Source organism: Nuphar pumila, chromosome 4 (assembly GCF_984573655.1).
Source record: "Nuphar pumila chromosome 4, dmNupPumi1.hap1.1, whole genome shotgun sequence".
In the NCBI taxonomy this organism is placed as follows: Eukaryota; Viridiplantae; Streptophyta; class Magnoliopsida; order Nymphaeales; family Nymphaeaceae; genus Nuphar; species Nuphar pumila.
This window is the reverse complement of record NC_143252.1, coordinates 145,885,856-145,905,872: the sequence shown is the minus strand read 5'-3', so window position 1 is coordinate 145,905,872 and position 20,017 is coordinate 145,885,856. Positions and strand designations below refer to the sequence as shown.

Genomic DNA, 20,017 nt, shown 5'->3' with positions numbered 1-20,017 from the left:
GAAAAGCGGTTTCCAACGCGACGAGAGAGAGAGAGAGAGAGAGAACAAAGTTAGGAATATCCCTTGCCCCTTTTTCCTTCCGTGTGGCTTCCTCCCTTTCTCTCTTCCTCTCATATTTGTTGGGAAACATCGCACCATTCCTCCCTCTTTCCCTCCTCTTGTTTCGCCGACGTTGGGGAAAAAGAAGGAAATCGGCCTACCCCATTTTCCACGTTTGGTTCGTCTTCTTTTGCCGCCCAACAAATCAAACCATCAGCTCTTTTACCTCCCCTCTCCGTCATTCTTTAACAACTCGGGGCTCGTTGTTTTCCTTCAAGGAACGCTTTCGTCTTCTCTGGAAGGTCCTACAGGTACCCATTTGGTCCTTGCATCTATCCCTTCTCTTTAATTGTACCCTTTTTCTCGATCTTTTCTCTAGTTCTACCCTTTCTCTTGATCTTTTCTTTTCAAAGTTTTGATCGATCTGAAATCAAAGACCCTTCTTGGTTCGGTTCGGTTCGGTTCGGTTCCTTTTTATTTCTTATTCTTTCCTTTCTGTTTGGAATTTCATATTTTTTTTTTGAGGTTAGGCACACAAATTACGCTGGTTGTTTCAATAATCCAGCCTGTTCCTGGTTAAAGGTATTGTAGTGTAATGCTTCAGCGGTGGATCTGCGCATAAACAAACATGTGGAACGACCGGTTATTCTCTAATTGGGATCCGTATGGTGACTATCTTTTCATCCTTCCATCAGAGTCCCATCTCTCTCTCCTTCATTCTGGATATTTACGTATTCCTGGAAATTTGTCCATCAAGGAAGCCTTTGGTTGCATATCTAAGTTCGCTGGAGCTCTTTTCCTTTTGTTGTCAAAACCTAATTCTACTTTCCACCGTAATGTCTCCAATCACCCACATAGTTCAAGGTCCGGTAGTAATCAATCTTATACAGAAGTGAAACCTCCTACATCTTGTAGAGGCGATCTTTCTAGATCTCATAGTAATCTTAGACCAACATCAAATTCAACTCCACTATATGTTGGTAAGATTGCTGGTGTTGCTGCTAAACATCTGTGGAGTGAATGCCAACAGTTTCAGCCATTTCCCTTGTTTTCAGTAGCTGCTGCTGTTGTGCCACCATTTGACAATTTGTAAGTATTATTATTGCATTTAAGTTGCGTTTTCTTTTGGACTTTTCAACTACTAGCTTACGTTCATATCCAAGGAAATGATAATACATTATAATACATGTTTGTATTGTATAAATATATAGAGTGTGCCTTTTGTTTCTCATGTTTAACTGTGGCACTTATTTACACATGCTCACTTCCTTTTCTTGGTGTACACTTAAGGTCTTCAAGGATACTGGCCATCCCTCTGGAGAGTACAGATGAAAGAAGAAAGACTGGGGTGGATGTATCACCTTGCAGAGACGAGATTGAAGGCTGTGTCAACCTTCCATTGTTAAGCAGAAGTTGGATGAACGCTGGGGACACTGTTGAACCACTAACAGGGATTAAGTTCCCTGTAGTATTGGACAAAAGTTCCATTGATGGCAATACATCCAGAAAGATTTCAGAGGTGAACCTCTATCTCCTATGCTTTATTTGATTGTTGTTTTAATATGTTTAAGATCCGTCAATAATCCTGTGTTTAATGTGAAAATAACTTTAGCTGAAATTTGTGTATTTTTAAGCTTTTGCTGGCCTGTAATAGCAAGAAAATATCTTAAGACAAACAGAATGTTGTTTTATATGGACATGCGTGAAACAAAATCTTTCGTGTTTTCAGAACAGTAGACTGTAAAGTCTTGAAATGACTTGGTGATGGTTCCTTTTCAAGTTGCTAATTTTGATTGATGGCGTCTCTCTTTATTGCTTCTTCCATTGGTTTCTGAGTGGTTGTTTTCACATGCATGTTTTTATAGTCTGTCTTTTGGTATTTACTATTCTTCGTGCTTTTCTCATTATGCTTTTATCCTTGCTAACTACAATGATTCGTTTTCCTGCATGCTATCTCCCAAGGTTTGCTTTATATTTCTTATCATCTTTGGTTTTTAGGAGTGCTTTCATTTCCATGGTCTTCTTATCTCCCCTTTATTCTCTCCCAAGGTGTACACTTTGAATGCTAATTGTAGTTTCTTGATGACATGATACTTGGAACAACAACTATACTTTCTTGATGGCGTTATTTCTTTAACGAAGATTTTCAGTATTTTTTGGTATCCATGTGTAGCATACATTTCTCTGGAATGGATCAAGTTACTGACCAGACCTGCTTAGGGATGGCAGTGGACAGGGGAAGAACAGGGATCCGTCCGAACCCGGCCCGTTTGGACCGGGGATGGAGGACATAAAACGGGGAATTGACTGGGGATGAAGGTGAAAATCAAAACCCGTACAGGGATGAAGGCGGGGATGGACTTACTCTTGCCCCCGCCCTGCCCGGTCCCCGTCCCCATCCCCATCCCCGATCTCCGTTATTGAAATTATTAATATACCCTTATATATTATAAAATCTTTATATATATATATATATACATTCCTAACTCTAAACCCTTCCTCTCCTTATTTTCTTTTTATTCCTCTTAAAATAGGAATAAAGTTATTTTGAGACGGGGATGGGGACGGGGGTGGGGACAACTATTTTGAGACGGGGATTGAGGGCAAAATTTTTAGACGGGGCGCGGGTGGAGACCTTGTCCCCCGCACCTGCCCCGGTCCACTGTCATCCCTAGACCTGCTCCTAATGTTGCCTTTATTACATGGGAAAATTGTCCATTCTGCGGATTCTTTTCATTTAATACTCTTTTCATGAGATAAATCGTGACTTCATGCGCAAGATTCAAAAGAAAGAAATTGCAGAGGCTTTGAAGAAAATGAAATCAAGAAGGGCAGTTGGCCCAGATGGTATACCTATCGAGGCTTGGAAATGCTTGGGAGAGAAAGGTTTAGAATGGTTGACAAATCTTTTTAACTTGATTTGGCGAACAAATAAGATGCCTAATGAGTGGAGGAAGAGTACTTTGGTGCCTTTATATAAGAATAAGGGTGATATACAAGATTGCACAAACTATCGTGGTATAAAACTCATGAGTCATACTATGAAACTTTGGGAGAGGGTGATTGAGTCTAGGTTGAGGAAGGTTGTCATGGTATCGGAGAATCAATTTGGTTTTATGCCTGGAAGATCAACTATGGAAGCTATACATCTTCTTAGACAACTTATTGAAAGATATAGAGAGAGGAACAAAGATTTGCATATGGTTTTTATTGATTTAGAGAAGGCATACGATAGAGTACCTAGGGACGTTCTCTGGTGGACAATGATGAAGAAAGGTGTTTCTCTCAAGTACATTAGTATAATTAAAGATATGTATGAAGGAGTAGTAACCAATGTCCGCACTTGTGGAGGGGTGACAACCAATTTTCCGATAACGGTTGGGTTACATCAAGGATCTGCTTTAAGCCCTTTCCTATTTGCGATAGTGATGGATGAGCTTACGAGATCAATTCAAGAAAATGTACCGTGGTGTATGTTGTTTGCTGATGATATTGTTTTGATTGATGAGTCTAGAGCTGGGGTTAATGCTAAGTTAGAATTATGGAGACAGACATTGGAAGCTAGAGGTTTTAAGTTGAGTAAGAGTAAGACTGAATATATGGAATGTCGGTTTAGTAAGCAACGAAGTAGTGATGGGAGTGTAGTGAAGCTTGGTGAGCAAGATATACCGGTGAATGATTATTTCAAATATTTGGGATCCATCATTCAAAAGTATGGAGAAATTGATGGAGATGTAAATCATAGGATAAAGGTTGGGTGGATGAAATGGAAAAGTGCTACTGGAGTGTTGTGCGATCGTAGAATGCCATTGCGGTTGAAGGAAAAGTTTTATAGGACGACTATTAGACCCGCTTTACTATATGGTACAGAATGTTGGGCTGCCAAGAGACATCATATTCAAAAAATGAGTGTAGCTGAGATGCGGATGCTTAGATGGATGTGTGGAAATACAATAAAAGATAAGATTCGGAACGAAGAGATACGTAAGAAGGTAGGTGTTGCACCCATTGAAAATAAGATGCGAGAGAATCGTTTACGGTGGTTTGGACATATTCGGCGAAGGCCTAATGATGCTCCAGTTAGAAGGTTGGAGAAATGGGAAAATATATTTGTTAAAAGAGGTCGGGGTAGGCCTAGGAAGATTTGGATGGAGATGATAGGAAAGGATATGAATGCTTTGAACCTCACCGAGGACATGGCGTTGGATAGAAATGATTGGAGGAAAAGGATTCATGTGGAAGACCCAAAATGAATTTCTTTTTTGGTTCATATCGCTGACCCCAATTGTTTTGGGATGAAGGCGTAGTTGTTGTTGTTGTTGTTTGTTGTACTCTTTTTGTGGTCATATCATGCAAGTTATCTCAGAGTTACCAGAAGCTTCTTAGGAAGATGAGAAGCGTGCTTCCCAAAAACTTGCTTTGGAAGTGCGATACTCCTCCCTTGCAAAACTTCAAGGGAATCTCGATTCCCCCATGCTTCTATATTTCAGACACGCATTGTCCATGCTTCCTATATACTTTTCTCACGTTTCTTTTCATGTTTTACATTTACTTCCTCTCATGCTTCTACTCACTTCCCATGTGCTTTCTCTAAATTGTTAACCATTGTTAAATTTTAACAAATTTTTTTACTGAAAAATCATGAAATATAAGAATAATCAATTTTATTTTAGTTTTTATTTGCTTCTTGTTCAATTCCTATTCAATTCTCATATTGCTTCCTTTTTTATTCTTGTTTCGCTTTAAAATTGATACTTCGCTTCTTGCTTCCTATAGATTTTAAAATGCCCCGCTTCTCACTTCCACTTCCCGTATCATTTTCTGCTTCCACTTTCTAGTCCGGCATCCTTGAGTTATCGATTGTACCTAATGCATGATATGTCTTGAGTGAAGGAGAAAGTGTTTTTGTCTCATATTTTGACATTAAATGACAAGTATGCCATCTATACAATATCAGAAATTCTCCTTATATCTTTGACCTATTCATGACAGAAAAGGGACTCCATTGTCCAAGTTTAGTTTTCCTTCAGGCAGCCAAGTGCATCAAGTGATCTAACGTATAGCTCAATTGAATTTCTTGTTATATATGCTGAATCGCTGATCAACAGAACATATTCAATTTGTTATCAAAATATAGAATCATTTAATTTTGTTGTAATTAAAGTATAATGGAAGTTTCTGGGAGTGTTGATCTCAGTGTCAGTGTTACAAACATGCAAAACATGTGTGTTAGTAGAAGAAACTTTGATATATATATATATATATATAATTTGATTGTTTGTTAGTTTTGAATGTTAAAGCACTTGAAAGAGACATAGAAGAGTGATGCATCGCTAGTGCTTGGTAACCTGAATCACATCTTAGATGGCACTTCAGTTGGATATAAAATGGTGTTTGCAATTCAGAATGATTTAGGAATGTTGTAGGTGATCTGTGGTATGTGTAATAAAACAAGCAGAAAGCAAAAAATACAATGTGCACAAGCTTGAATATAAATCCATCAAGGGACAATACAAAAGGCACTAAAGCACTACACAAGCACAAAGTGCATATAAGGCTTCAAAGAGCCAAAAGAGAAACACAAAGATTTAAAATATAAATATTATTGGATAACAAATGCTTAGGACAAGCATAATGCAAAGGGAAAGGGAAACCCCCTATATATACACTCACTATGGGCCTTGGGGAGCTCCCAAGAGTCATTGGGAGCTCCCAACAACTATATTTATAGCCGTTGGGAGCTATCCCAATGACTCTATGGTCAAAAGACCATAAAGCCCTTACACTTCATAAGAAGGACAAAAAAATAAATAATAGAAAAACAAATACAGAAAAAGACAGTGCTGTCTCTTGTGGACAGTCCCTATTACATGAGTGAAATGACCAAAATACCCTTGAGGGGAATACAAATTACATTAAGAGATATATATACATATGTATATACATAAAACTATATAGAGATGGCAGTGGTTGATTTTTGTCTTTCGAAATGGTGTTTTCAGGATAAGGAGGTGATTATTTGTGCAAATAATGAGGCCTGGATTGCCCATTCACGAGATGCAGCCGAAGGGAGAGTTTTTGTTAACTTGTGGAGTCATGTATTGAGTAATTGTTCTCGGGTGCAATTTGTTCTTAGAGGGCCTTCTGTCACCATGTCAAGTGTTTTTTGCATGCTTACTAAGGTGGGGGATGGGGATAATCCCCAGCTACTTTGAAAGTTTGAATTGAAAAAAAAAAACCTGAATCACATCTTTAAGGTTGCATGCAAAAGAACCTTAATATTCAAATGATTTCAAATGCTAACAGATGTTGGTTTCAAAAACTATTGCTTAAAATTTTAGGAACTCTCTCAGGAAAAAAAAAACTCAAAATTGTCTCTCCTGACTTTGATAATGGAAACTAAGGAAAGGAACAAGACTGATCATTGCTCACCTCAGACATTAGGTATGAATGAGAAAGGAAAAAATTGTGAATTTGTGATCATCTGAGGAAATGAATTCAATAATAAAAGATGATAAGCTATCTTAAAAGTTAAAACTCATTAGCTGCACATAAAACTTCATAACAACAAGAAACTTGATTTAAACTGTCATTCAACTGTTCATGGAAAATTGTGGCGGGGAAACCTAGTTATAGTGAAAAGCTATCAAGCACATAATGCATTTCCTTGCAGCAGCCAGTTACTTACCAATGCTTCTCAAGTTTACATGGAAAAGTGTGGGCGAAGAGGCTAGTCTAAGCGCATTGAATGATGGACACAATGAAATTAAGTAAATAAATATAGGATGCCTAGAATAGAAAAAATAGAATCATGTAAAAATGATCAGTCTTGAGGATTAGTTTGACATGAAAATTTGAGTATGTAAAATAGTACTTTGGAAAAGGGGATAAAGATGAGCGAGGACTAGGACACTAATGGAAATAATGGTTTTTACTCTGAATATTAGAACATGTAAAGTTGAATATTAAAAAAGATATCAGACTGATTTGGTGCATTTTTTTTAATTGTTGGTTTGATGCAATATTGCACATAACAGAGCTGCGTTTCAATCTAGAGATTCTTGAAAGTTAAATCTCAGTTGAAATATTGATGGACATCTGCAAATTTCACTCTTTATTCTTCAGCGTGCTTAATTTGAAAGAATGAATGTGGGGTAAGATTAGTCTAGACCCAAACCCTTGATGAGTTTGAAGACTACTCTCCATAGGTGTGTGCATGGATGCCTATGTGTTTCTAGATAACTATTTTCATATCCTACACTCCTTTGGAAACATGACACTGATATTATGTGTGTGTGTGTGTGTGTGTGTGTGTGGTTGTGCAGCGTACTGCCAGGAAAAAAATGCTCTACATTTTTTTATATTTGTTATTTGGTATATGTTCATGCTTCCAGCCATTTAACACATAAGTGTATAACAGTATAACTGTTTGCCTGAATCTCTGAATTTTATTTTTTGTAACTTTGGCTGGTTAATTCAGGTACTTGTGGGAATGGGCTCAAGGAGTACGAAAGTAATCAAAGTGAAATCCTTGAAGATTTATGCATTTGGTTTATGTGAGTGTTAATTTTGCATTTAGATGAATTAGGCATTTTTCTTTTAAATCTTTGCGTATTATCACATTCTCATTTTCTTTCAATTAAACTGTAGTCAATAACCTAGATGTCCTACTTGCATACCATTTGCAAAGTTGGATTGCTGCTTACCTTTTTCCCATCATTTATTTATTTACTTTATTTCTTTCTTTTTATCCAGATGTTCATCCAGGCTCTGTTTGTAAGAAGCTGGGTCAGAAGTATAAATCTGTGCCTCTCGATGAACTAAAGGGCCAGGAGGAATTTCTTCAGGATCTTCTCAGGTGCTTGTTAAACTTTGTTTTTCTCTTTTATTTCTCTTATTTTTGCAAAGTGTGATATCCTTCACAGTAGTTCACAATACTTTTAGTTGCATCGGGCTAATCTTTAAGATTTTATGCATTCTGAAAAATGCAACTTAGACATGCTATGATACACTGGCATGCCATCTTTTCCCTTCTCTTGCGCTATTATCTGATATGATAGAGGATAATTCATCCTTGCAAATTTCTTTTTTAGCTTTTATGTACTTACATTATTAAGCATACAAGTTTCCTCAATTCAAGTTGTCTTTTAATTGTTACACTAAGGGTGTAATATATCGAAACCTAAGGCTGATGGATTATGTGTTTGTCTTTCCCCACCTCACTACTTGTTTCAGTGATCCACTAATGTCCTTTTGGGGTTTCCAGGGAGGATATTGACATGACTGTTAGGCTTGTGGTCAACTGCAAAGGACTGAAAATCAACACTGTGCGTGAGTAAGTGATAATTTCTTGTTCTTATCCTGTCTAAGTTGAAAACGTTCAGTTAGACTTACCATTGGTTCACATTCAAAACCTGAAATGAATTTATTTTCTGCAGCTCTAATATAAGAGTTAAAAAGTATTGCTTAACTTTTACCACTTTGCAGTCCTCGACCCGGAGTTTTACCTTGCAGGGAGGCGGGCCCATTAAGTGACCCGGTTCTCGGTGAGGGTTTTCCTTATCATAAAAAAAAAAAAACTTTTACTGCTTTGCAATGATGGCGGGGCTGGTTTTCCAATGGTAGCAATTTGACATGATATTGTTGATTGCTTGCTGAGTTGGTTGATGGGAGCTGTACATAAGCAGTTTCATCCGATAGAGTAGCCAACATGTGAAAACGATTACTATCTGCAGAGAAAACACGACTCTGCGGCTAATGCCAGGATCTGTGAGAAACTTTGACCTCAGACCACACATCTGATTGGGGTTGGGATGATGACTGAGAGGCATTATGAAGGGAGGGACACATGCTAACTGAATGGTTTAACGAACCACATGCAGAACAAAGGTGAATGCGACCCTCGTATTCAACTTCCTGTCGAAAAGTCTTACCATTTTCAACCACAGCAGTAATGAATGACAGAGGAGAGAAATTGAGAGAAACCTCAATATACACAAATGAGCATAAGCTAGGCGATCAAGGTTACAAGTTTGGTTGTCAACTTCCAGTAGTGAACCGTGCATGAAGCATGCAACTCCTTCGAAGAACTGATTGTTCCAAAACTCAACTGGGAGGTTTGTAAGACAAATCCAAAGGGGCACACGACTTGAAATATGTAGCTTTAGATCCATGCCAGGAGTCCAACGACTAACAACTAAGGTGCGGCCTGAAACTTTCCAAGCACGAGGATGCATGATAGTTTGCAAATCACAATCATTCCTAACCCTGATAAAAAAGAAGCCATTCGGAATCAGGGAGATGCGAACATCCTTAATGGACATCCATAAGGAGCGGATTTTGTCAACAACTAACTGATATTCCAGTAGTTTAGTTGAGAACCCTGCTAAAAGCATACCTTGTAAAGGCGAGACCATGTGCTGATACGTAGATGCTGGAACATAGAGCTGACTGCTACTTCCATCATTGATAACTTGGAGAGGTTCTGGAGTATTAGGTTGGATGGGAGAGCTGTCCTCAACAGCATCAGCCCAAGATTTAGATGGGGAGGGGGAAGATGAAGGGAGAAGAGTAACCATTCTAACACTGCTTGTAGCTATTTATGTTCTGATATATATAATAGAGTGGCAGTTTTGTAATATTCGTACAGGTCAAGGGTATTTCTGGTATTTTACCTAGAGAACTAGAACATCTAGAGAATCAGAGATCCAAGTCTATTGGGTGGTTTGTTTTGCCTCTCAATACCTGCCAGTCACCTTTCTCTCTCTCTCTCAAGTTTTAGATGGTATCAAAGCAGGAAGATTCATCACGAGGACCCGGAGCTGCCAGCATACCCTCTGACTTCATAAATGTTTTTTTCTTCTCTTCAATAATTTTCTTCCCTCTTTTTCTTCACTTTTTTCTTCCTTTAATCTTCTTCAATCTCTTTCTCTTTCTTGTCTTCTTCTGTCTCCTTCTCTAGCCTTTAATAATTCAACCAAATCTCAGGTATGGTTGACTATGCCGTCTGCAATGCTGGCATCAGCACTGCTAAGTACTGATGATACAGTACAAAATCCTTTCTATCTGAAGTCTGGTTCGTTCAGATGTCGAATGCTTTATCTATTTCTTGTTATTAAATTAATGTGTCCGCTATATCTAGTTTTCTCACAAAAAGAAAAAATATGTCTGGTTACATTCCTTCTTTTTAACACAGCCAGACAAACAGGTAAAAAAAGGAGTGGGTGAATAGTTAATTTTGTGGAACGGGTGGATGATGGATGATAGTTGTGGGGGTGTGAGGAAGGATATTACAGTTACAGGCCTGGGAAAGAAGACTCTATCAAACGTCAGATTAGTCATTTACATATCGTGAACATGTTTTGAAAATTCTGACCAAGTCATCAAGAAAAAGATGCAATTCTTGTTCCTTGTTTAGTGTTGGGATAATCTAATGCTGCTTCGTTAATTGAAATGTTAAAAAGTGTATTTTTACCACAAATTTTTTTCCTTCCCAAATCATCTACATGAAAAAAATAACTGAAATGTTGCTCATGATATGTTCCTGTTTTCTCATTGCAGTGTATTTGAAAGATCTCTCAGGACCCGCTTGCTGAAGGTATAAAACAGGCATATGCACAAATGTGCACAGTTTTGCTCTCTCTCTCTCTCTCTCTCTCTCTATATATATATATATATATATATATATATATATATATATATATGCGCACACACATGCACATATATGACTTGAATGAAATCCTATTGATTGTCTCTCTACTTTTTAAAAGATGAACCCAGATGCTGATAATGACTGCTTGAGAGTCTTCGGCTCGTATTTTTCTAATGATATCCCGTTATCTGTGGTAATTTACTCTTCTTTTGTTCTTAGTTATTTGCTTCTATGAAAATGGAATTAGAATTTTGATATCAATATGTTTTTAGGGCACAACAATTGATTTTCGACGGACTTCTGATGGGCAACTCATAACAGAGAGTACGTATCTATCATAGCCAATCCATAGTTGTTCCTCATCCCTTCAGCACTTCTGACTTTAATGATCAACTGCAGTTGGTGGAAAACAGATTGGGGCAGTCCAAAATAAGGATTTATGCAGTAAGTTTCTTGTGCTTTTCATTTGTTGTTCTATGCATACATTGTAGTCTGATTTGGCTTGGAAACGTCGGGTCGTAAATGAAATAGTTTTTGTGGAAGAATTGCTAAAATAAATCATCCTTGTAAAATCTGTTGGTACAACCTCACTGGCGATACCCCTAAACGAATCCAAGGAGTTATCAGTGCTTTCTTTCAAACTTTTGGTGTTAAAACATGGGTTTTTTGTTGTAAGTTGTAACAAATGTGTTTGACTTTAATCGCAGGAGCCATTTTTGACATGTACATAGGGGACATTCCAGTTTCAGTTCAGACAAAGCAGGTGATTGGTGAGAACGTTGCTGGCATGGTCAAAAGGTGTTGATGTGCAATGGGATGACTTGCATTATGCAGATGTTCAACAAATCTTGTCAATATGACATGATGGCCACGCCAGTTGGTTGACAATGTCATCATATCAGGGAACAAGTTTACTACCTGAAGGTCTATATTACTGGGCACTAGCTGCATGGTTTGCGAATCCTCAGCCAGTTACAAGAAGATTTATTGGGGGATATTTTTATTTTCAACTTGTCACTATACTTTCATACTTGAACTAAAGCATTACTTACAGCTATAGGTTAGATCTGGCTGGTGTATAGGCTAGAGAATCAGAAACTGATCCACAGTATGTGGAAAGCGGCGGTCATATTGGATTCTTTTTTTAATGGCCATGTTATGTAAAAATTCATTCTTTCCCAGGAACTCTGGATTACTTTTATATTATTTGGAAAATGCTGCTCATTCTTCATACGATATCCTTCTGATCTGGTTGGACTTTGAATGCTACTGTGGTTGAGATGGAACAGGGACTTCTTTTCGGTTATAGCTTGACTTGATAACGGTGATTTCTGTTGGATCAAAAGATTTCACATATAACGCTGGATCCATTGAAAGCAGGGTTGGAGTAACATGAGTGCATGTAAACCCTAACCCTTGTTTCAGAGATTGGTATCGAAGATACATAAGTTGTGTGTACCAATCCATGTGTAGTTGATGATTTTGTAGATGAGCATATGGTGGTGTGCATGAGATTCGTAGTCAAAGTAGGATGGTAAGTTCCTTTGGCACTTGTTGTTCTTGCCAGTTTAGGAAAGGCAGCAATGCACCTGAAAACCGGTTCTGTTAAGAGTATATGTTACCATAGTGGCATCCAGTCAAAATAGCAACGACAAGGTGACTCCAAAGGCTGTGTAATTTGTCAATTTTTTATTTTTTTTTGATGAAAGAAAGGTTTGATTGCTGATGGGAAGAAATAAATTAAGCACAAGTAGACAGACAATGAAGCGGATAACGAGTGGTCACCCAGATACAGATCAAAGGATAGAACCAAAGAAAATATAACAAAGTGCAAAGTGATAGAAATGGTGTCAGACAACCTGTGCTGTGATTAGGAGTGATTCCAACAAAGCCAATTGGCGACCCAAAATTGAGTGAAAGCGGACAGCCTGGTGTCCTGCCCGCTCAGCTTCAGCAGGTTGGTTCTCCAGGCAGGGACCCACCAGCGCCATCGTGGGTGGCCCTGATCGCTACAACTTTGGTGACTACAGATGGGATTCCACCAGGCTCGAACCATGCACTCCCCTCGCCAAGCTAGCTGCACACAAAATCTGACCGAACCCTGCAACCGTGGGATCCAAGGTGAGGGAAGGAGATACCCTGGTCAATTAGTTTCTCTTGGCAGTTCGCTTGAGCTTTGATATACATAGAGAGAGAGAAGTGGCGACTGGCGACCTTGTAACCGGGCAAGTGGGTTGGGTTGGGTTGGGTTGGAGTAAGCAAATCCAAATACACATTTTGCTTCTTGTTTTAAGGATCCGAATCCGGAAATAGCATGTCAGTTTCAGATCGAATATCTGAGTCCTATATCCATGTTATTTACGCCCACAGCCAGATCTAGTTAAAGCGACAAGAACTTGGACCTTCTGTATCCAGTGGAACCAAATAGGTCCAACCTCTTAGCATGGCTACATCTTCTCAAGCTATGGAGTTCCGTTTGGACCAAATTTTGGTAGCTGTACCTTCCACAAGGAGGATGTAGACAAAGTCACAAAGGTACATTTGTCAACAGGTTTGGATTTGGTACATGTTGGGTTCAGGCTTAATGAAATTGGTTCAATGAGCTGATTGGGCCAGACCCATGGCATCAGAGCAGCATATGGACTTGGGCCTGGTTATAAAATGACAAACCAGACTGGGGTCCAACTCTCGTTCAATATCCATTATTTTTCAATATGAGAAAAGCATACAAAATTAAGATTTCATCGGATCTGGTTTATGCTATCTATATCTGGACCTAAATCTGCATCTGCGTATGCCACGCGGACCACGCCCACGTCCGCTCAAACCCAGACGAGACGGAGGATACCTTCACTTCACCTCAAGTTCGGATCCGGGTCCGCACATACGCTGGTCTGGCTCAGATCTGACGCGTTGGCTGGCACTGGCAGCGGTAGGACATTGAGGCCATTTTTAGTTTGAACGAGGGCAATTCAGAATGTTTGCACGAAAGAGGGAGGATCCGCTGCAGGCAAACAAAAACCCTAACCGAGAGAGAGAGAGAGAGAGAGAGAGAGAGACCCCTCCTCATTTGTTGAAGATCCTCTCTCGCGTTTTCGGCGTCCGCGCAGCCTCTCCTTCTTCTCGCCCCTGCGATCCGGAGGGCTTCTTCATACAGGTAATGCTCCTCCCCCTCTTCTTGTCCATTATGATCTTTTATTTTCAACGAAACGCCTTCGATCTCGTGGTTTTATTTCTTATTCTCAATTCCTGGTTCATTATTTTGGGTGGATCTTATTTGTTTCTCCATTAGTTTGGTTGGAAGCTCTAAATCTCTCGTTCTCGAAGTGCATTTGTTTGAGAATCCATGCTTTGTATGGTTCTGTGGATGCGGTGTAAGGAATGAGACGGTTCCCTTTATTTTGTCCAGTTTCTTCGTCTCGGAAGGAAAACTATTCTTTTCCTTTTCTTTCCCCCAAATCCTAACATATTTGTTCACTGGTGTGAGCATATATAGCGAAGCTTGATAGTTCGCGAGATGTGTATATAATTTGCTGCGTGGACCGTTCTGATCCTGTGGTGTCTGTCATTACAAGATGAAATACGTAAAGTGATAGACTAAGTTTCAAGTGTTTAAAACATTATTGAAATTGTTGAATGAGAGATGAACCGCAATAATTTCAGATGTCAAGTGATACAAAGCCACTTGGATCAATGGGATCTTAAAATGCCTCTCTTTTATCAAGAGATATATGAAGAGTATTTTCTAGGGATTTTTTATGTACCCATTTAGTAAAAAGGCCCACACGCAATGCGGTCCCTTAGTGGGGATGCTCGTTAGGGGAGGATTGGAGACGATCCTAACTTTCTGCCTTTTGGATGAAGTGGCTACTCTCAGAACTCAAAAGTATGTTTCCATGATGGCGCTTCACTATTGCACCAAGCAATGGCCCTCAGGGTGTACCCACCTATCCATATAAATGGTACAAGCTGGGTACTGCATTGTGAAGAGCAACATTTCAACGTTTCTCGGTGCATAAAAAACTACCCAGTTGTGTCCCATCATACTAGAAGTGATGAAGGATTCTTTCCTTGCAATAGGATCTTATAAAGTTTTGAGACAAGGACTTCGGTTGCCACCTCTGTTGGTTGTAATAAGGATTCAGATTGACAGGCCCATGGTTGTGCACAATCCATGAATGTTCTGTGGAAAGAATTCTTCATCCCAGTCAAAAAATCAGACTATAAAGGATTGTGCATGTGCATTCTATACCATCTAAGGACACACTTAAGACATGATATTATTGCTATTGAAGTTACTGGGAGTTTTGGATTTAACGAAGTTATATCCTTGCCTCTGGAGGGGGCCAATTTGGTGCAAAAGTCAATCATGGAGAAAAGGTGTTTGATCATATTCAATGGGGCTCTTTTTTCCAGTTTTCTTGCTTTTTTTACTAGAATGATCACATATTTTCCTTTTGGATAATAACACTTAGATGTCTAGAGTCTAGACACTGATTGGCTTGTTTTCAGGTTCGTGAAGATGGTGAGAATCAGTGTCTTGAATGATGCTCTAAAGAGCATGTACAATGCTGAAAAGAGAGGAAAGCGACAGGTCCTGATTCGACCCTCATCAAAAGTTATCATCAAGTTTCTTTTGGTGATGCAGAAGCATGGTGAGCAATCATCTTTATTTTCATATTCACATCTATATGGATGCTAGAGTGTGATCTCTATGTAATTTATTTTCATATTTACATTTTGAAGTAAGGACTGATGTAGGTGGTGGATTGGGCTTTTTCTAGGTTACATTGGAGAATTTGAAGTTGTTGATGACCACAGAGCAAACAAGATTGTTGTTGAGTTGAATGGTAGGCTGAACAAGTGTGGAGTTATCAGCCCTCGGTTTGATATTGGAGTGAAGGAAATCGAGTCATGGACTGCTCGTTTACTTCCTTCAAGACAGGTAACTCACGTCTATCCTTAAAGGCTCGTGATGAATGCTGCAGCACAAGTTGATGTGAAGTCCTTTTTTATTTTCTTGCCAGTTCTTGTTTATAAGGGATGGTTTTTTAGTGTATCTTCTTATAGTTGTTTGGGTTTCATAGTGATACCAATTTTAAGTGACTGCTTCATCTTCTGCACTTGCAGTTTGGTTACATTGTTTTAACTACATCGGCGGGCATCATGGATCATGAGGAAGCAAGGAGAAAGAACGTCGGTGGAAAAGTTTTAGGCTTTTTCTACTAAGAACTTCTTAGTCCCTTGTGTTTTTGTTCTGTCAAGAGTTTAAAGTTGCCTTTTGGTTTTTTTAGGTGAGAATTGTGATTGTTTTGGATATTCAATTTTGGTATGCACTAGCATTTCTGTTCTGTCAATGCTTTTTATATTCTATGCTAAATATGAATTCACTTGGATGCTAGGCTATGTTATCAATGGTTGAAAATTGATCTCTAGCCATTTGTTGCTTTCTCTTTTATTTTGTGAACTTTATGATCAATTAATGATAGCCAGTCAGCCAAAGTGGATATCTTTTAAAATGCAAATGGAAGATTGCAAGGGCATTACAATAACTGATATCTTGCATTCCTTCAAAAATTAAAATAAAACTGAAGGATGCAATGAACTTCGAAACTCTCTCTGAGATAAAAGCTACATTTTCCCATTTCCTGCATTTTTAATTTTATGCATTGTTGTTGTAGCTGTTGTTGGTGTGGTTAACAGGTTAGCAACTATATCAAAGATAAAATGCCTTTAAAAAGGATGTCAGTTATATGGGGTAACCTGATCGTTCAATGCGGTTAGAATTACCATCCTTGGATAAGATAAGGTTGTTGTCGACGGTTTAAAGTTCTGTTGGGTGTTTCTCCACATGCTGCATAATGTTTTCTTGTGTGACTTTCAAGAGAGTTTCTTCAGTGAAGTGGGCGAAGGCGCGATCATGCATGTTCTAGTAAAAAATGTTATTAGGGCAAGTGTAAGGCAATGACCTCAATGGCCTGTGGAGACTTTCAGATCTTCAGGCCTCTCTCCTTTTTCAATTAAAGTAATCGAATATGATAATCCATAATATAATGAAGTCAATAATATAATGAAGTCTAATATGCACTTGCCAAAGTGTGTAATTGTGGACATCTAACATAGTTTATTCAGGGATATTGAAATTGCCCCACTTTTTACCTTCTACATGTAACTGTGACAATTATCTCATAATTTTAGGAGTGCTTGACCATAGTTGCCCTCTGTGTCATGCAGGTGAAGTTTCTTAGAGAGATACTTATTGAAATTGTTCAAGATTGAATACTTGCCACAAGCAGCTCGTTTAGCTTAATAGAGTTGAGCCCGTACACAAGGTGTTCAGCTTGGCTTGGCTTGACAGTGCTTGAATAGATAAAATCTACATATTTTTATGGATAATATATATTTTATGTAATATATAAAAGGAAGAATGCATAAAATATATATAAAAAAGAAGAATGTATGAAAAATATATACATAAAATATCAACTATTAAGTGTAATTTATAAAAAGTAATATATATTTTCAAGTATAATATATAAAAATGTATTTACTATGTATAAATAACATGGAATGTTTTTACAAGAGCCAGCTCGTGTTTGGCTCGTCTCATTCAGGGACGAACTGATCTCGAGCTTGGCTCGGCTCGGCTAAACACAAACACAAGTTGAGCCACGAGCTCAATCCACTAGTAAAACATGCCCTGTTCGGCTCGTTTACCAGCCCTATCTCTAACAGCAAAAAATTGCATCACTAATGTGTACTCTTCATGTTTTTAGTATATGGAGAAGCCCTTCATTGGCTATCTATTTTTCCACCCTATATTGATTAGGCATTTGTTTTCTGGCTATTACTCTAATGTTTATTTAATTAGCAAAAATTAATATTGCTGTTTGGTGAGATTATTCAATCGGTATATTTTAAACAAAAGTCCTTTGCTTGGACAGCGATCATAACTCCAGTTCCTAAGTGCCTTTTTGTTGCAAAGCAGATTGGGATTGCTAAATGTAAATCCACCATACATTAGGCCCTAGCTACAAGTAAATTACCCTAAATAATACCTTATTTTTAACTTGAACAGGCGAAGGAACCATGGCAGGATCGTGGGGGCTGCCGTTGCTTTATCACGGTTGGGGGCACAAAAGGCTTGGTGATTGTGTCCTCAACCCGGAGTTTTACATTGCAGGAAGGCGGGGCTCATTAAGTGACCCATTTCTTGGTGAGGGTTCCTTCATTGTAAAAAAAAAAAACTTTTTGTGACTTTCGGGGGATTTGGGGGGTGATCATGTTTCTCTCACAGGGGTATTTAAGCCTGACGCCCTTGCAGGAGGGACCGACTTTCATAAGAAAATGTGTCCATTTCCCACCCTCGGGGGTAAACTATGTTGAAATGCTTGGGAGAGGTAAGGTGAGAAGTTAACAAATTGATTGGCTTGGGTGTTATTCAGTTCAACCCAAGCTGAGCATATGATATCATGGGCAGATATATTATACGGGATGAATCTGAGCACAGCAGGAAAATAAAGAATGTGATATATTATGGGTTTTTTAGCTCATAGTACACTCCTAGTTAACTTGAAAATCATGGCCAACTTGACGAGTTAGGATGGAGTTATGGAAGTGATTATACAGCGTAAAGTCACCTAATCTGCCCATATCACCTTTTAGTTTTTATCGGTTTGCCAGTTTGTGCTCTTAATATAAGGACTGCAGCCCGTTAGTGATCAATTCAGTTCATTATCAGGACTCCTCAATTTTGCAACTAAATGTATTCCACAAACTGACAAATATGCACGACTAAAATAGAGGAGGAAGTGCTAAAATGCCACAGAAATATACTCCTCTCTCTCCGTGGACTTGCTGTTTTTTTATCTTGAAAATTGGTGTTTTAACATTTAGTCCCGAAAAATAGTTTCAAAGCTGGAAGCGGATTCATTTACCAGAGGGGCGGCTCAAGATAAGTTTAGGCCCTAGGCATATTTCATTGGAGGCCCATATTTTTCCATATTTTTTTTTCATAGGAGGCCCTCAGCATGTGAAATATAAGAGTTATATATATATATATATATATATATATATATATATATTGCATTTGAAGCCTTAGGCGGTGTCCTCAAATCTCAAAGAGGACACACACACACACTTCTTTTCACAGCTAAAAGCAATAGGATTGGAAGTGTAAACCTTTTGTTTGCAAGTTAGATCACATGTCAACCCCCTACATTACATAAATTATGCTCAACATATACACAGTACTACTTAACGTTTCCTATACGAGCCAAGTTGAGCCCGGCCTAGTACCTGTTGTTCACGTTCCTGTTGCTGAGCCTAATTTATGAGTGAAGAGCACCCAGCAGAAACCAAAGCACGAGCAGCTCGCCTCATTTCCGAACGCTACTCCTGGTAGTGGAGAGGGCAAAATTTTGTTCATTGAATTCATGTATGCAATCTACAACTACGGCTAACCGTTCATTGAACTGCTGATGATTTTGTGTGCACAAGGAACCCAAGGGAGAGGTGCGTTACTATATGGAATTCATGACACCCACTCATTATTATTCAATGTTATCTTGTACACGGAACTCGAGTCAGTCCAAAGTAGGGGGGTAACCCAGCAGATAATGCCTAATTATATATAGTTTATTGTCTTTGCCTGTTTGATACTGTGGAGAAAGCAGGCTTCAGCTATCTGAGGCACCTCACACCATGGTGCAAGAATAACCCTCCACTACCAACTTCTGTTTTTCTCAATAATGCACCCTCTCCTTTTGAACCTTTTTGTTTTTTTTGACAGAGAAAGCTGGGGTCAGTCCGACCCCTACCAGTTATACAACCATCGAACTTAGCAACGTCCCAAAAAAACAACGTGAACTGCTCCTGCCAGACAAGCGGAAGTGTCCCACGTTGTTCTCTCTCTCTCTCTCTCCGTTTGAACCTTGAGAAGATATATTCTTCATGAACTTTGGCAATTTACTTGGAACACGATAAAGAAATAATATTCCCTTTTGTCTACTCTCATGATATTGACTATCACAGTTTCGTTAAAGAAAATGGCTAGAAATGAGGAAGTAGGAAAAAATACAAAATGTTGGTCACAAATGGCATTCCTATCCTTAATTATACCCCTTCTTGCATGTTTAGCTTCGATTCAGTTCCCCCACATCCATCCCCTGTGTCTTGGGATCTCATTGATTCCAGGTGTTTTCATCAAATTTGAACCTATAGAAGTGATGCAATATGTATTAGCATTTGAATCGCCAGAGTGTGAAAGAAAATCATCTTCTTTCGTCATAAAACAAAAAAAAAAATACAATTGAAAGGTCAATTCCC

At 38.7% G+C, this 20,017-nt stretch overlaps 2 protein-coding genes across 5 annotated transcripts; both read left to right on the top strand.

The window, feature by feature from the left end:
* Positions 1-17: 17 nt before the first annotated feature.
* On the top strand, positions 18-11,875 carry LOC149841535 (fatty-acid-binding protein 2-like). 4 transcript variants are annotated; one of them, XM_090003886.1, is made up of 11 exons: positions 123-350; positions 570-1,128; positions 1,330-1,558; positions 7,520-7,595; positions 7,795-7,897; positions 8,306-8,374; positions 10,600-10,636; positions 10,809-10,883; positions 10,963-11,014; positions 11,090-11,134; positions 11,398-11,875. In XM_090003886.1, the coding sequence occupies exons 2-11, from the start codon at positions 668-670 to the stop codon at positions 11,493-11,495; spliced, it is 1,245 nt and encodes a 414-aa protein (XP_089860012.1). In that variant the 5' UTR covers positions 123-350; positions 570-667; the 3' UTR covers positions 11,496-11,875. The 4 variants fall into 4 exon arrangements, 2 of the variants coding, with proteins under 2 accessions (XP_089860011.1, XP_089860012.1); XM_090003885.1 differs by having other exon boundaries at positions 18-1,128; XR_016431448.1 differs by lacking the exons at positions 11,090-11,134; positions 11,398-11,875 and adding an exon at positions 8,554-9,240 and having other exon boundaries at positions 18-1,128; positions 10,963-10,979.
* A 1,848-nt stretch (positions 11,876-13,723) lies between these two features.
* LOC149841534 (small ribosomal subunit protein uS8z/uS8w) lies at positions 13,724-16,091 on the top strand. The gene is made up of 4 exons (XM_090004835.1): positions 13,724-13,847; positions 15,203-15,345; positions 15,475-15,635; positions 15,821-16,091. Exons 2-4 carry the CDS (start codon positions 15,213-15,215, stop codon positions 15,917-15,919), a joined length of 393 nt encoding a protein of 130 aa, XP_089860961.1. The 5' UTR covers positions 13,724-13,847; positions 15,203-15,212; the 3' UTR covers positions 15,920-16,091.
* The last annotated feature ends 3,926 nt before the right edge of the window (positions 16,092-20,017 follow it).